Source organism: Caretta caretta, chromosome 15 (assembly GCF_965140235.1).
Source record: "Caretta caretta isolate rCarCar2 chromosome 15, rCarCar1.hap1, whole genome shotgun sequence".
Lineage (NCBI taxonomy): Eukaryota > Metazoa > Chordata > Testudines > Cheloniidae > Caretta > Caretta caretta.
Window position 1 is genome coordinate 23,783,570 of NC_134220.1, and position 16,325 is coordinate 23,799,894.

General features: G+C 40.5%; 1 protein-coding gene across 5 annotated transcripts in view; it reads right to left on the minus strand.

Moving 5' to 3' along the window:
- TMEM132B (transmembrane protein 132B) overlaps positions 1-16,325 on the minus strand; it is a 421,597-nt gene that overhangs the window by 185,515 nt on the left and 219,757 nt on the right. For 4 of the 5 annotated variants that reach the window (XM_075120021.1, XM_048821144.2, XM_075120018.1 and 1 more), the window contains one exon: positions 14,544-14,690. The exons of the other annotated variant lie outside the window; for it this stretch is intronic. In XM_075120021.1, the coding sequence (XP_074976122.1) occupies positions 14,544-14,690 (147 nt within the window). The remainder of the gene's footprint in view (positions 1-14,543; positions 14,691-16,325) is intronic. 5 annotated transcript variants of the gene reach the window in all.

The following is a 16,325-nucleotide window of genomic DNA, read 5'->3' on the forward strand; positions in this document are numbered from 1 at the left end:
AAGTGGTGCAAGCTTTAGCCAAGTGTAAGTTATTGGGCTCAGTATAGAGGCAACTGAGTGAAATTCTGTGGCTGTGTACAGGATCCTAAAAGGAGGAGGCCAGAACCAAACTAACAAGCCTCCCTTCCCCATACATCTCCTTTAATAAGGCCCTCAAACCGACCACGGTCAGCAGAGTTCTTAGCTGTCTTATTGGTCTAGGGAGCAAGCAGACTTTCTCCCTTTCCTTACATGTCAAATCTGGGGTGTTGCCCCTAACTCACTTCATAAGGCCTTGACCTCACTGCCTTGAGTCACAGCAACCCATCGTATAGTCAGAAAAAGTCTCTAGGGCCCAGGTCAGACAAGCATATTGAACCTGTAGCAGCCAACGTGGTTCTGGTCCCCTCTGTCCTGCTCAGCTTTCTTTTCCTGTTTATATAGCCCAGCCCTGAGGAGGGGAAGGGTGCTCCTTGATTGCACCCAGACTGTCTTGGCTATAAACCCCAGATTATCCCTTAAAAAGGTGGTACACTCTGCCACAGACTTGGGTTATACAGGACTCAGACTAGCTGATCTAATGGTCTCTTCTGGCCTTAATCTATTAAATTAATAATAATATACACTTTCTAACTTTGCATGCAGCTATCATACACATTCTGCTAACATGTGAACACTGCCAGCACTCACTGGGGTCCAGCAGTCAATCTCTTACTCACCCAAGTAATCCCACAAAACCCAGTGGGGCTACTCATGCTGCAAAGAGCTTGTAGCATCGGGCCTACAGAAATAAATGTTCCCTGCTTGCAAAAGCTGCTCAGAGTCGACAGCCTAATTGGCAGCGTTAAAGAAAGTGTCCAAAACTAATTAAAAGGATCTTCCTGAATTAAGCCCTAACCCTGTCATATCCCAAAAGTGCGGCACGTTGCATGTTCCAGAAGGCATCTCCCACAGAATGGCTTAAGCAGCCTACACTTCTGCCAAGAATAGAAAAGAAGTGCATCAGACCTGATCAATTAAGTTCTGCTGTACCATATAAGTTTGAGAAGCACACTAAGAAAATAACAGTGCAGAAAATGAACGGGATGAATTATAGACATCAGCATTAACAGAGAGCAGAGTTTCTTTCTTTGGTTCAATAGGATATTTGGAGGAGAAAGCTTGTGCTGACAATGAAAAATGTAACAAGCCTGGCTACAGATACACTTGCAGTTACAGTTCATTTTATTATAGAGAGTTCCAAATGCAATTTATGAGTCATGTTTTGTAGGGAAATTCTATCTTGGCCTCAGACCTACCCTACCAATTCTGAGGCCGATATGAGTCTTCACATTTATTTATTTACTTGCTTTTTGAGACAGGTGGGAAGACTTCTGATGGAAACTCAGTCTTTCCTAATATTCTGTATTTAAGCAAGCACTGTTAGCAAAAAAAACAAAATAAAAAAAATCTCCATAACTTGTGTGCATTTCTCTGCTTTGTAAAAAAAAAAATATAAAAGTTAAATTAAAAATATCTTATGTACAGGACTAAAAGCGACCAGAATCTAATCAACCACTCACAGCAGGATTCCAAAAGTGCCACTTACAGTGTACTGCAGACTGACATATAATCATGGCTGAAACAGAATTACAGTTCACGTCACTACATAAGTTCTGTGGATCTCTGCTGGAGTTCAGAGGAGATGGGGAGGAAGTAGTCCAGCAGCCATTCCCTTCATCAAATAAATGAAATTTAAGAGACTAATCTACTGTCAAACTAAAAACCTTACAAATTCACTGAATTACAAGAGGCAAAAGCACAACGGTTCCTCCAAATTCTGCGATGGGTGATCAATTATGTTTTCCACTCGAACGGTTCACACAAATCTCTCTCCTGTCCACCCAGCTCTCCTGCTATTTATCCTCTGATACCTGCTATTTATGACATTTATTGTTAATTTTAAAAGATCAAAGGAGAAAATGTTCTGTGAGGTTCAAAAAATGGTGCACGTTGCAGCATTTTAAAACAGTCACATGAGGAATAAATATAATGATGCTGAGGCACCAAGTCAACAGAAAAGGAAGCCTGTAATTTTGGCTTCTGATAACATATTCATGTCTCGTTCTTCATCATAGTCTTTCTGTAAAGTGCATTTGTTCACCTGGCTTGGGGCAACAACATAATGTGAAACACAAAAAGTTTAGCTAATTGTGCACTGACATAACAAGGATGGGGAGCTGCAGTCCAGGGTTTGACCCGTTTTGTTCAGCTGCTCTAACAATGTAAAATGAAAGGGCAGAGTTATTGCAATCATGCAAGAGTGACCGCCTCTGTTTCACATTGCAAAAGAAATTATGCCACAAAGGGAAAGGCTTTCATCGACCTTTGGCCATCAACAGTGAATAGCCTGTGGAATATCTGCTGCGTGGAACTGTTACAGACAAGAGGTAAGGTAAACACATCTACATTGACACTTATTGCAAAGGCCAAGGACCGATGTTACCCCTGATGAATGCACCACTTTATAAAGCTACAGACACAACAGATATATATCTTTGATGAGCTGGAAAACATACAGCAGTATGGACTTGAAAATCTCCCTTCTACAATGTTGTTAATTAACAGTGAAGATAGGTGTTCAAGTCAGCGTAGCAATGGGCACGGTATAAGAACCTAGCTAGATTAGATTCTCATAAGCTGCTTGAGGCAGAGACCATCAGTTATCATACACCAGCTCAGCGCCTCACTTAGGGCCAGATCTAAAGGCACACAAGTCAGTGAAAAGGCACCCACTGACTTCAGGGGGCTTTGGAAATCTAACCCCAGTTGTAGTTTGTGAACCCTTCTGAAGAATCCTGCCTGCAGAAATGCAGTCCCAGACCTGGCAGACACCTTTTGGTGCCACCACAATATAAAAGATGAACAAACAATTATTTTTGGTATGTGGGAGATATTAAAAGACTTTTCCAGTAAGTTTGATTTTAACAGAGACCCCCTTTCCTAGTGTACATTCCTGGAAATCCCAGGAAGAGTTTATTTAATTTTTTTTTAAAAAACTGGATTGCGTTAAACTTTGGATAGTAATTTATAGTAATTTTTTTTAATTCTTCATTTGCCTTTTGTTACAGTTACAATATATTTATACGGAAGAAAAAAATAATGCATTGGCAGCAACTCTTTGTAAATTAATAAAGGCAACAGTCTCCAATAGTCAACAGTTACCACACAGCCAATTCCTTTCCTAAGTATAGAGAAACGTTGCTATATCCAATATAACTCTGTTGATAACTCCCTTCAAATGCTGACTTTTCTAATTGTATAAAAGCAGGCAGCAGCAGGTTACCAAAACACCAAAGGCCTGATTCTCTGCTGTGTTCAGTCCAGCTTTATGCTCGTGTCTATGAAAGCTTTTCATGTTGTAGCATCATTTCTTTTGCAATAACTCTGCCCTTTCACTGAATTTAATGGAGCCCCACTCATATAAAATCGGTAAAAAGAAAAGGAGTACTTGTGGCACTTTAGAGACTAAATTGGTGTAATTCAATGGAAAATTCAGGCCTATAAGCTGCAAAATGTCTCATCTTATGTGCTCAGTCCTTTAAAAGACCCTTGAAAATAACTTCTTGCTCCTACAGTATGTAGGTCAGAGGGGAGCGTATGTGTTGAGCGCTTGATAAATTGAGAAATAACAGTTTTCGTTAAAAAGTGATTCACAGCCAACATACACTAAATTCATCACTACCATTTTTATTTTTTTAAATGATTATCTCCCTTCCCATTAGAGCAAGGCTTAAGAGTGACAGATGATCCATCAGTTTATCTGCTGATTTTTAACTACAGCATTTTGCATTCATTATTCCCTACTTAAATCACTCTTTTAAAGAGAGGAATAACTTATTTCCTCCTCTTGACACTAAAGAAATTAAATGGTACAACATTAAGATGAGTGCTTATCTGACTAAATGAAACCCTGGTTATGTATCCATGAAATCAGCCTAGAAAAAAAAACTACCTAAAAGAAGTTGAAAACTAGGTACCTTAAGACCAAACATCTTTACTCTCCATTCACTGTTAAGTTGGAGAATTTCTAGAGTTTAATGTGCAGACTGAAAACTTCTCTGGGCTGGGGCCATGTCTTTCTTTGCAGCTTGTACAGCACCAAGCACACACATAAACAAAATAGCCAGTTACCTGAGGAGCTAAAATGTGTCAAACTCAAGCAACTCAGCAACCGATTCAAGACTCGTTCATGTTCGGCTCGTGATGTTGCTGGCATTTGTTGAGTGGTTTTTGGTTTTGACATTGGGGATTTTCGATGTTAAACTCTGCAGTTTCATAGCTTCAGGAGCACAGCCGACTTGCTATCGGGTTATATCTCTACTGAAGGTGGAGGTGTCATTTCCCAGCTCAGGTAGACATACTTACGCTAGATCTGATCACGGTAGCATGCTAAAATTAGAAGTGTAGTAGCAATGGCATGCACGGCAGGAGGTGCTAGACGCCCCAAGTATGTACCTAGGGTATCAGATGGCATTGTACTGGGGGCGACTAACCCCTCCCACTGCTCACGCTGTCATGGCTACACGTCTATTTTTGGTGCGCTAGCACTAACCAAGCTGGGGCAGGTCTGTCTATCTGAACTGGAAGCTACATCCTGAGCTCCAGTGTACGGATACCCTTAGAAAAACTACAGCATACTGACTGTGCCTAACCAGTTCTACTCCATTGTACAGAGTGGGAGGGACACAGGGCCGTTCCTGGCCCCAAGCCCTTTGGATAAATTAACATATATAACAATAGGAGCCATGAGCAATCAACCCAAGCAATAAATGCCAGGCTTGGGTTTGTGACCGGACCATGCACCGGTGCCGGAGGGGCTGAGGGGAAGGATTCTTGCACCGCCTCTCCGTGCTTTTATACAGCTGCACAGCACTATTCACAATCTAGAGATTACAAATGAGAAAACAGAAATTTCACTACAGGATTTTTAGACGACACACAAAAGAGAGACCCCTAACAACAAAGCTGTCTTCTAAGACGACTTTACTTCTTAAAATTCTGGGACTACATTTGTTACAAAAACTTTTGGGCCCAACAGGCCCCAAAACTTTCAAGTGAATGGAGACTTGCTTATTTAAACACACAAAAGAGGCATATCCAAGAGTTAAGCCATTTGCAGTCACTCTTAAGGTAAGCTTGCTTGTTGCCTTAAGGACTGTAATATTTCAAAGTGAGCTCCGCAACAGGTATCATGGGAAAACTTACCCAGACCAAACTGTACAGAAAGAACGAACTGAATGTTAGCCTTTAAGTCCCTGTGTTCAAGTGCCCACAGGTCACATGTTCAAGAAATGTACCTGGTGGCCTACATTTTTAGCTAGACATTACAGAGTGAAGTTCTTTAGCAGGCACAATTTGTTCCCATAACTCTTCACTCCTTATGAGCCAAATCCCGCAACTCTTACAAGTAGTACTCATGCAAACAGCTCCAGGGACGCCCATGGGACCACTCCCATAAATAAGCATTGATGGAGTGTGGAATTGTCCCTGTAATGAACTGCTGCTGCCAATCACACTGCTTGCACCTCTATCTCCCTTGCACCAGCAGAAAGGACGCTAATCTGGTGCACTCTGATCCTGCTCCACCAAAGTCACTGAGAACTTTATCACTGACTTCCATTTTTATTATTATTATTTATTATTTGTCTTCTAGTAGCTCCTAGGAGTCCTAGTCATGGTCCAGGACCCCACTGCGCCGGGTACTGTACAAACAGAACAAAAAGACAGCCCGTGCCCCACAGTTTACAGAATTAGCATTAGATTTGCCCTTAGTCTTATTCCAACAAAATATCTTCTCAAAACAACACCAGGTGTTTAAACACGCACACACACAGACCTTCCTAACAGCTCATTTCAATTTGATTTTTATTTTATACTCATTATATCACTGGCTTCTCAATCAAACCCTTTAAGCTGGGGAGGAGGGGGAATTCTAACACAAGCAAAAATTAATTTGTGTAAAGTTAATGCTAAGTTGGTTTATAATGTATCTGGCACTGAGGAGTCAAATAAATCAAAAAGTAAAAAACATAATGCTTTCCAGTCTATCGCACCTCCAGACAATAAAATGGGCTTAAATTTTGACTAAACGCTGAGTAAACTAGTTGTTGGCTTTTATACTTTAATGCACTGATTGTTAAGTAAGCAAGTCAATGCATCTGTAATGGAATTCAAATGTGTGCCGGACCTTCCAATTGGCTGACTTACAAATAGTAAATCAGTAAGATGGGCCTCAGAGGTTCCTAAAACACAGGCCTCCCAATTTCAGTTTGTGTTCAATTACTCCTCTCATAATATAAGAAAAAACAGTTCTGGCCTCTGTATCCTTCAATCCCTTTGTATGTGATTGCCAGAAATAAATAAATAATTTGTCTGCAAAAATGTTCAATTTACTCATAAGCTTTCAGCATTGTTCAAGAGGTTAATTTCTGACTTCTCCAGTATTTTCAGGTGTAACAAACTAAATCCATCTAGTTAACCCTAACATGGCTTACGGTCACCATTTATATTTTCAGCATGGTGCTGCTTTTACTAGGATTAACAAAGCTAACCCTGAGTACCTCCTTATCATTACAACCGACATAAATGGGACTTGAGCAGATGCTTACAACTAAACATGTGCGTAAGTGACGTCCTAACTAAGGAAGCTATTCTGAATGAAGGTCTAAGTGGCCCCAAAACTGAAGGGACAGGGCTACAGCGTTTCAACTGTGACTATATTAGTATGTAGGATATTCCTAGCAGAGTCGTTGCCCTTCCCCTGGTGAAGTGAGGTAGTGGTGATAGCACGTTGTCAATCGGACGGTGGGACCACAGGACCTGTGCAAATCCTTTAATCTGCACCTGGCCTTCCCCCATCTCAGTGTCATCTGATTCACAAGGCACACAGAAGCCCACTGCACAAACACTCCATTTCAGCCCACACACAGCCATAAAATAAACCAGAGCTACTGTTTGCCTTCACGAGGCTTGCAGAACTGTCTGAGCAGACATTTTTCCTGTAGCTTGAGACTCTCTTTTTAAATTGAGTCATCTTTCTATGCGAAACAAACATGTTTTTCCAGCTGAAGAAAAGCCAGAGCTTCTCTGACAGGGATAGAAAAGCTTCTGCACAAAGCTGGTGAGCACAGATGGTTGCTTTACATACATTGGGCCAAATTCAGGGGTCACTTGTAAATTGATGCAAGCTGAGCTTACCCTCTCTACAGAAGTGAGCCCTCTCTATTTTCCCACTAGAACTGTTCTCTCCAGTCCTTTCTTTACAGTCCCTCTCTATGTAGTTTTCATTCCGCTCTATTTTTCACCCTATATTTCCACAGATGTTTTTCTTCTTTGTCCCATCTGCTCATTTTTTCGCACTCTCTCCTTACTAATAGCTCAACCTAATGGCTTCTAAGCCGGACTCCAGCCCACAGCATGTGCATGGGCTTGAAATAAGACACAACAAGTTTTGCCTTTCTCTTTAGGAGTTACTGCTGCTTTGTGTAGAAGCAACAGGTGAAACTGAGCTTCCATCAGCCAGGTGTAGTTCTTATATGCTTGAGGCCTAGCAAGCTTCTTTTGCAGTAAACCGTGTCCCTAGAGTGCTATGGAGCATGTCCCAGAGCCTTATGTGGGTGTAGTTAACAGCACACTCCTGTGTGCGCCATGGCAAGATGCTGGTCCTCATTTAGGTAATCATTTGTATGACAGCCCGCAACCAACCCGCATTCAAGATCAGTCTTGTGCTGTACAAACATATGGTAAAAGATAGCAAGGTCCCAAATAGCCTACAATCTTAGGCCCTGATTCAGGAAAGCATGTGAGCATCTGCTTAAGTCCATCCCTATTCAAGACAGCACTTAATTTTGTGTGTGAAGTTAAGTACATGTTTAATTTTCATTCACATTCACTCCAGTGTGACTTTCCTAAGATGACTGCAAAGGACATTGTTGGGGCTCAACACCTGAGTGCCAGGCCATCTGATCTCTGTCTGAACTGCCAACCCTGCAACAAGGGACCTTTGGGGCCTGAAAGCTTGTGTATTTCAAATTATATGTACGTCTAGTAAGTAGCAGCACAGTACCTACCTTGCCTGCTATTTCCTGAGTATCAACACAGCTCCAAACACTGGAGTCAGCAAAAAGATTAAGTGAAAGAACAGCAGCACCACAAACATGCCAATTTCCCCATTTACATTAACTGCCTGTTAGCGTCAATATCTAGATGTCACACACAAACACACACACACACACGACTTTAACAAGCGCCAATAACCCAGCCACCTGATTTGTCATTGATGTTCAATGACAGGTCAGATGACTGGGTGAGGTTCCATTTTTAATTGATGAACAAGGTATGTGAAAAACCAAGGCCTGCATCTGTTCTCCCACAGGCCAGGTTGCTGATGGACTTACTGCAGCGTGAGGGCAGAATTCAGGCAGAATCAAGCCCAGTTGGCTGGGTGGCTAACAGTGCTACAGCAGAAAGACGTGTGTGGTCCAACGAGGTTCAGGAACACTGTCACGGGGCTACAGTGTGCAGTCATAATCCTGTCACTGAGAGCGTGCCACATACCGGCCAATACATAGCACAGGACTGGCACTGGCCTCAAAGCAGAACCCTTCCCTACCATTCCAGCTACAGGGTGAGCATTTGTTTATTACCTTCTGATATTGAGTGGGATTGGCAACATCTAGTGGGAAAAATAATGTTGCCCAGAATAAAGTGGATAGGGATCATCACAGCCCTTTTCACAAAGATGAGTGTAGCAAAAGAGAGCCCAGACTCTGAATTTTGAGGCAGGGACCACCAGGAAAAAGAAAAGAAAAAACAATGTTTTTGTTCAGTAGTTTGTGCCAGCTCAAATAATATGTACATACATTTATATGCAACAAATATGCACACATGGTATGAATGTGTATATGTATATATTGTGTATACAATATCTATACAATATATTATATATATATAAAATATATATATATATATATATATATACAATGTATATATTGTATATATTGTATGAACGTGCACATGTATATATAAAACACAAAAACAGGCAGTCACACTTAAAATGTTCCTTCTTTTGCGTGATATTACCAGTTCTAGTGACACTCCCAAGTACAGAAAAACCTCTTCAGAATAGAAGAATCCATTTGCACACACAGTCATGCCACTTCTATTCTTTGGTTTAAAGATACATATTATCACAACTGATTTGCTGTGTGTGGCTATCAAGGTATCTTGAGTTAAATGGAAAATGTTTTCAAGAGGGGTAGAATATATTTTTTCTCCCATGCGAAATATGGAAAGGTAACTACTAACTCTAACTTTTATCCAAGTTTAAAGACCAATTTCTTCAAATTATGTGCAGTCGGGCTAGCCTCTATCAGGTGAAAAAAAACTTTCAAGTGACAGAATAAATATTCCTTGATGAAAATTAAAAGATATCCCTATAGATTTCTTCCCACCTCCTCCCCACTATCCCCCTGCTTTTCTGTAGTCTGACTTACTTTAGCGTAAGTTTGATTTATACAGTGGTAGATAACCTAATAGACAGAAGCAGTATTACAGACCTCGAGAGGAAATATTCCCCTAAGTGAAAATAATTTGTTTGGTCTCAATAATACTATTGAGGGAAGGATCAATTCAATTAATGTTGCTAGTTAGCATAAATATAACCATTCTCATTAAAGTGCTAGTTCGTCATAGACTTAGAGGCACATCGCACACTCCTCCCTCAGGCAATTGTGCCAAAGAATTCAATGGCAAAGTTTTTCTGAGTGAAGAAGTTGGCCCATACTAAATATACACCTTCAAAAAGCAGAGGGCCCACTTGCCAGTCTACACATCTCATTTGGGATGCTTAGTCACCACCAAACCATAGATTCAAATCCCGGGAGGGTTAACTGATCCCCTCCACGTTCCAGGGAAGAGAAATTGAGCACCATGAAAAAATATCCTGTACTGGGAAGTGTTTCAGATGAGACCTTCAAAAACCAATGTCCTGTTCTATGGTGACTTTAAATAACCCAGTACTACAAGATGCTGAGTGCTCATTTCCCAGTGACTTCAGAGGGAGGGATGGTGCTCAGCACCTTGCAGAATTAGGCCGCAAGTTCCCACAGCACATTCCCAAAAGTAGGTATTTTCCCAGATGTCTTTCACCTTTTGCTTCCCGACCCTACTATGTCCCAGGCTGCTATGCAATAGCTACATGCCAACCAGAGGTAGCTACATTCCAGTGGTGCTTTCAGATTCTTTGCAAAGAAAGGAGCTATGGAGTTGTAAGACCCAATCCTGCTCCTGCTGAATTCAAAGGAAAAAGTCCATTGTCTTCAGTGGGCACAGGATCAGCTCTCACAACATTATTAAGCACTAGTGTGACTGGCAGTCTCCCAGTTACTGGCATTCGACCTATTTTCTTGCTACCGCTTTATGTATTAAGCCACATGCTCCTAGACGACAAGGGACCCAATCCTGAAAACAAGGTAAGGACTGTAAATGGGATGCTGAGGACTCAATTCCCAATGCAGTCACCAGGAGATAAGAGTGCACAAAACCTCACAAGCAGCACTCAGCCCTTCACAGGATCAGGCCCACAAAATGATAATTTTTCCCCATGAAAAGGGAGACTCTGGCTCCATGTGTATGTGCTTGGAGTAGAAACTGCATCCTCATGAATGACAGCAAGATTTTTATTTGCCTAATAGATTAAAAAAAATTAGAACGTTCTATCAGGTTTTACTACATTCAGCACCAGAGTCTGTTTTGTCAAGCAGCTGCTGTGTTCAAAGATCTGTCCAATATATAATCTTTTCATGTCTTCCTTCCTAGTTTTTCCTTTTCTGGTTTCCTTTGCTTTGACCTCTCAGTAGCTGGTTGAAATGTAAACAGTTGCCACTTGGAAGTGACAAGGCATGCTTATTAAATAACTCCTGAATAGTGTAGGCGTGCTCACATGTATTCACAATAAGAGCAAAGCTCATCTGTGCAGGAAACAGTTTTCTCAGGGGCTAGTGCCAGACTCCACAGGAACTAAGGATCATCAGAGACTTCATCACCTTCTGCTTCAAGCGCCCAGCACACTTCTGCAACCTTGCCTTCACCGGTATTAACACAGAGTGGCATAGGTATTTAAAAAAAAAAAAACCACAACACTATCAAAACAAAATACTACCACACAGTTCTGCCCCTGCGGAGAGGACGAGAGAGAGCACAAATGACAGATGCTAGTCATGTTTCTTAATGCACTGTTGGAAGGTGCTCAGACACTACGGTGGTGAGGGTGATATAAGAACCTATATAGTGTGTCTGGGAATATATACAAATAAATACAATAATTGCTCCCTTTTATGCTCTTTGTTAAAGCATGTTATCGAAAGAGATTTGAAATACAAGCTTATGGGATGTGTTGGAGTTCTAAGGAGGTGAATTTATGAATGTGTTCCTAACAAAACACACTCCGGAAAGCTTTAATCTATGAATGGTGACAACTCTAGACAAAATGGATTTTTAATAGAATATAATGTAAACCGCCTGAGCCATTGTGATAAGGATTTTTTTTTTTTTGGTAAGTGTTGTAGAGACAAGGCATGATGCACTTGGCATGAAAGGAGGAAAGGTCTTAATTTAAAATATTTTAACAAACACTCAATTTGCATTCACAAATGTGAAAAAGGGAGATGAAAAACTCATGATAAAGGATAATACCGCAGAGAGAAGGAGGAGAAAGATTAGAAAAGTAAGCAAATTTGAAAGGGCTCTGAAAGATAATGCCAGCTAAAAGGAATAGAAACTGGATTATGAATGTCTTGCAGTCTAAAGCCACTGTTCTTCTTGTAGTCAAAGTCTGACTCCAAGGTCCTTCATGACTCTTATCAGAGCTAAGCATTGGGGAAAGCAATAGCAGCTGATGACTAAGTAGTGGAAAACAGACCTCAGTAAGGTAAGGGCATCCAAAAGTAGTCAGGGAAATTTCAACAGAATACCCGCTTCTGCAACTCTCTCTTATATATGAGTAGCTCTTACTCATCCAAATAGTTCCATTGAAGTCCACTGGAGTGAGGGTTGCAGGATCTTTCCCTTTAATTGTAAAGCAAAAGTATATGCTGCAAATATTAGCAAACAGAAGAAGTTCCTCCTCCAGGATGACATGCTTCCACTAAAATTATTAGGCTCAATTCAAAAAAAAAAAAGGAGTACTTGTGGCACCTTAGAGACTAACCAATTTATTTGAGCATGAGCTTTCGTGAGCTACAGCTCACTCCAGCTTTACACTGGTTTCACTCCAAGGAAATCAGTGGTATAACATTGAGCTCACTGACTTCTGTGGGAACTGGCTGAGTCCCTCAAGGAAAAAATTATTTATCAATATTTACAGTCTGTCCTTTTGCTATACAATTAAGGAGCATGATCTTGCAACATCTTCCTCAGGTAAAACTCCACTTGACTTGAATGAAGCTACTTGAAGTTACTAACAGAAGCAAGGGATGCAGAATCAGTCCCAATGGCAATTTTGCCATATTGATTGAAATAGGAGCAGGATTTGAGCCCCCAATGATTTAAATGAACCAACAAACAAAGTGGCAGAATCTGTATATGAACTATACACATTGTTCAAAAGAAAGAGTGTCAAGGCCAAAAAAAAAAAGCAAATTAAAATAAAGATCAAAGTTAAATATTTACTCTAAGCGCTACAATATTTGCAAATCTGGAACCGATCTTTCAGCAGTTTCTATTTGCATACTTTAATTAATCCAGAAATATTAAAACTAATCTCACAAAGGAAAGGGTCAAAGTATTAATTAACTTGAGATTTGTTGCTTTTGTATAATTTAACAGTTCAACACAAAGTAAAAAACAGTGTTAATAAAAACTAAGTTACTGTGACAGGTATAATTTCATGGATTAGTGAAACATGTACAAGGCAAAAACTTTCAGTGTTCTCCACAGTTTTTGCTTTACTAAAACAAAAATTAGTAACTTCAGTTCAATTAAATAGATTCTTCTGCAGCAAAGAATAATATTAAGATTTCCTTGAACCTCAGCATTTCCCTTTTAATATGATGGGGGTTTGTTGCTCTAAATGGAACATAGATCACAGCTATTGTAATGGAAAATCTAAACTTGAGGTCAATATTGAGCAAGCCTCTTGACTGGCAATCTGGGTTCATTCAGAGAAACCTTGACTGAATTTAATCATTGGAGTTTTCATAGCCCAAGTCTGCATGTGGCAACTGTAACTCCAGTATAACAGTGGTGGTTCTCCTCCCAGTCAAACACCCTGCACTGGCAGACAGTCCTCCCAAAGCTTTTAAAGCTTTAGCCACAGAAGACACAAGGAGTCTTATTGAAAAAGAACTGAATCAGAAACAAATTATGCAGTGCCCATCCCATGTGTTAGAAATAGGTGAGCTATAAGAATAGCAATGATAATTGTTATGATGAAAATGAACAGCAGCAAATTACAAAAAAAAGCTAGAATTTCCCTTCAACCTCCAATATGGGACCCAGATAAATCAGACCCCAAAATTTGGGTTTGCCACTTTGGGGCGGGAGGGGGGAAGAAGTGAGTGGAGAAGGCTAAAAATAGGGGAGAAGAAGTTAAAGAAACCCAGTATGGATAGAAATATTCCATTGAAATTTTGCACTAGAAATCTCATTGACAACTTTTTATTTAAATAGGTCCCTGCGGTGTTTGTTCCTCAAATATAGCATGAGAAATGGAATGTGAAACTGGTGAGAAATTGAATCTGAAATCCAAACATTCAATAATAATTTCCCTGGGTCTGAACAGACACAATCATCTGTTTTTCTTCCTTAAAAGGATCTTCAGAGAAGGACAGATGCAGAAGGAGGATTCTCGAATTTAAAGTCTGACACAGTTTTGTGACTAGCTACAATACAATTTGGGGCTAAACATATGCTTTGTGTTCTCTAAATATAGTGTAGTTGCAAGAGCAATTGCTTGTATTATAAAATACATAATTTTGAGTCACAATTTAAATTTCCATTACTTTTGATATCTTTGGATATAGTTTGTAGAGCATCATCATCATAAATATATATGGCATTCATGAGAAGTCTGAGACAACCATAGGTATGCTGCGGTGGTAATGAATGATACTTGGTAGCTATTAGTTTTATAGCTTTTCAAATAAAAGTGAGAGCGCTGTCCTATATGCTGTTAAATTATTTGTAGTATTTCTCCCATTTTAATCCACTTCTTGCTGTTGGCTCTTTTGCAGCAGGCATTTATTCCTACCATCCCCCCTAGGTGACAGACAATAGGAGAGAGGTAATTTCTGCTGTATCGAGTATAATTAGGTTATTCACTTATGAAGCACTGGAAAAAAAAACCCTAAAGCTTTCGTAAGATAACATGGAATCATGTTATAATTTGGCAAGGCTTTTGAATTTAGGAGGGTGGTGAAAGGACAGCAGTGCTTTCAAAAGCAGCATCGTTTATAAAAGGGACTATTATTTTCTTGCTAGACATCACCTCTATGGTGAGGCATCAAATAGCTTGGATGTCTTACCTGCTCTCTATATTTGGATCATTACGCACACAAACAACAGAGGCAGTGGTCTGCATCCCTCCATTGTCTACTTCCTCTTGAATTCCCCACTGGTCTGCATCACTGACTCTGATGGCCATTATCTTCACACCTGGTGCTGCCTTAATTCTGTTGGGGAACAACAGAGATGGTTTTAGTTAGAAACACATGAAAATAAACCCAGCGAGGTAAACAGGGGAAATAAAAGAGGAAATGTTCCCCTTTGCATCCATAATAGACTGGTACACGGGAACTGTAAGTCACTCTGCCTTAAAACAATAGAAGTGATCCAATTCTTTGACACAAGTATGAGTTTCATTGTGCGCAAAGCCAGTTAATTTTCAGCTTGAACAATGTGGAAAGAATCAGAGCACTTTTTGCCTCAGTGGCACCAGTTGGACATAAATGAAACAGATGTGACTAAGCATACATTGATTTAATTTGTTGTGTTTATATCTTAGTTTAACAGTGAGAACCATAGTGATGTGGAATAAACAGATCCTAATGTTTGTCAAGCTCTCGGAATAAGCTGCTTATACGTATAAGGGAGACCTACCACAAGGAACATGCTCAAGTGGTCAAAGAGCACCACATCAGGGAGAGGGGGAGACATGTCTTATTGCCTTGTCACGGTGAGTGGATTGCAGAATGAAAACAATGACAGAGTTGCATTTAGCTTGAGCAATCCTAGTGGATTATATGACGCCAAAAAGCATTGCCCCGTTCCATTTGCTGAAGAAATAAGCGAAACGGAAAAATCTTTTTTTTCTTCAGCACGTGCAGAGGACAATGACTCTAAAGTCAGTCCAGTGACTTTTTTTTTCTTTTTTTTTTTTGCCTTTTTGCGTGATTGCCAAAAAAGAAAAAAAGGAATTTGTGCTGTTGTTCCATGCTACAAAGGGGTTGCCAAAGAACGGAAAATAAACTCCGTTGGAACAGCAGGGACTTCATTTGTACTGTTCAAGTTCTGCAAAACAATCCAGGGATTTCCATGGGAGCACTGAAAACGTGCTCGGAGTATACTTCGGCTGAAAGCACTGCTACCAGACTTAATGAATGATAAGTAATGCCAAAAGGGACCTCTAAGTCTTATGGTGGGATGAAACAGCACGGCTGAGGCTTGAAATGTTACTTAACAGTGAACTGTGATGGGTTTATCCTACCCTGTTCCACCCCCCACCCCGATGTCTGTCCATGCTAGCACCACACTGAAAGCTATTTACGAATCTCCTTTAAGTGCTTGAAGAGTTCGTGATTTTGGATCGAAGGGTCTTCAAGATCCAGTGGAAGCCGCTACCCTTGAGATCGTTTTAACTCATTCTGCTTTTATGATACCCTTATCTTTTCCCTTGCAAGCCTTCACCAATGTGACAGGCCAAATCCGTGCCTGATACAACTCCTCTGGGGGCAAAGGAATTCCAACGGAGAACGCATCTGGCCAGATTTGTTTCCCTCGTGCTTCTCCAGATCTCTGAGCAGCCTCTCACCAAGCCAAAATGCCCTTTTCTTTTCCCCCTTTTCCGAGGCATTTTCGTTTACTTTGCATTAGTTATACTGAGCCAAATCCTCCTCTCGCTTATCGCACAGTGACTCCATTGACTTCCTGAGTTACACTAATGGAAATGAGAAGAGAATCAGGTCCTTGTCTGATTACTGAGACTGTAGGGGACGAGGACGCACAAAGGAGGAAGGACAGCAGGATTTGGTCCTGTATCATTTTTGGATTCACCAGACTTCCTCCAAACATCTGATTTTAATGCTTCC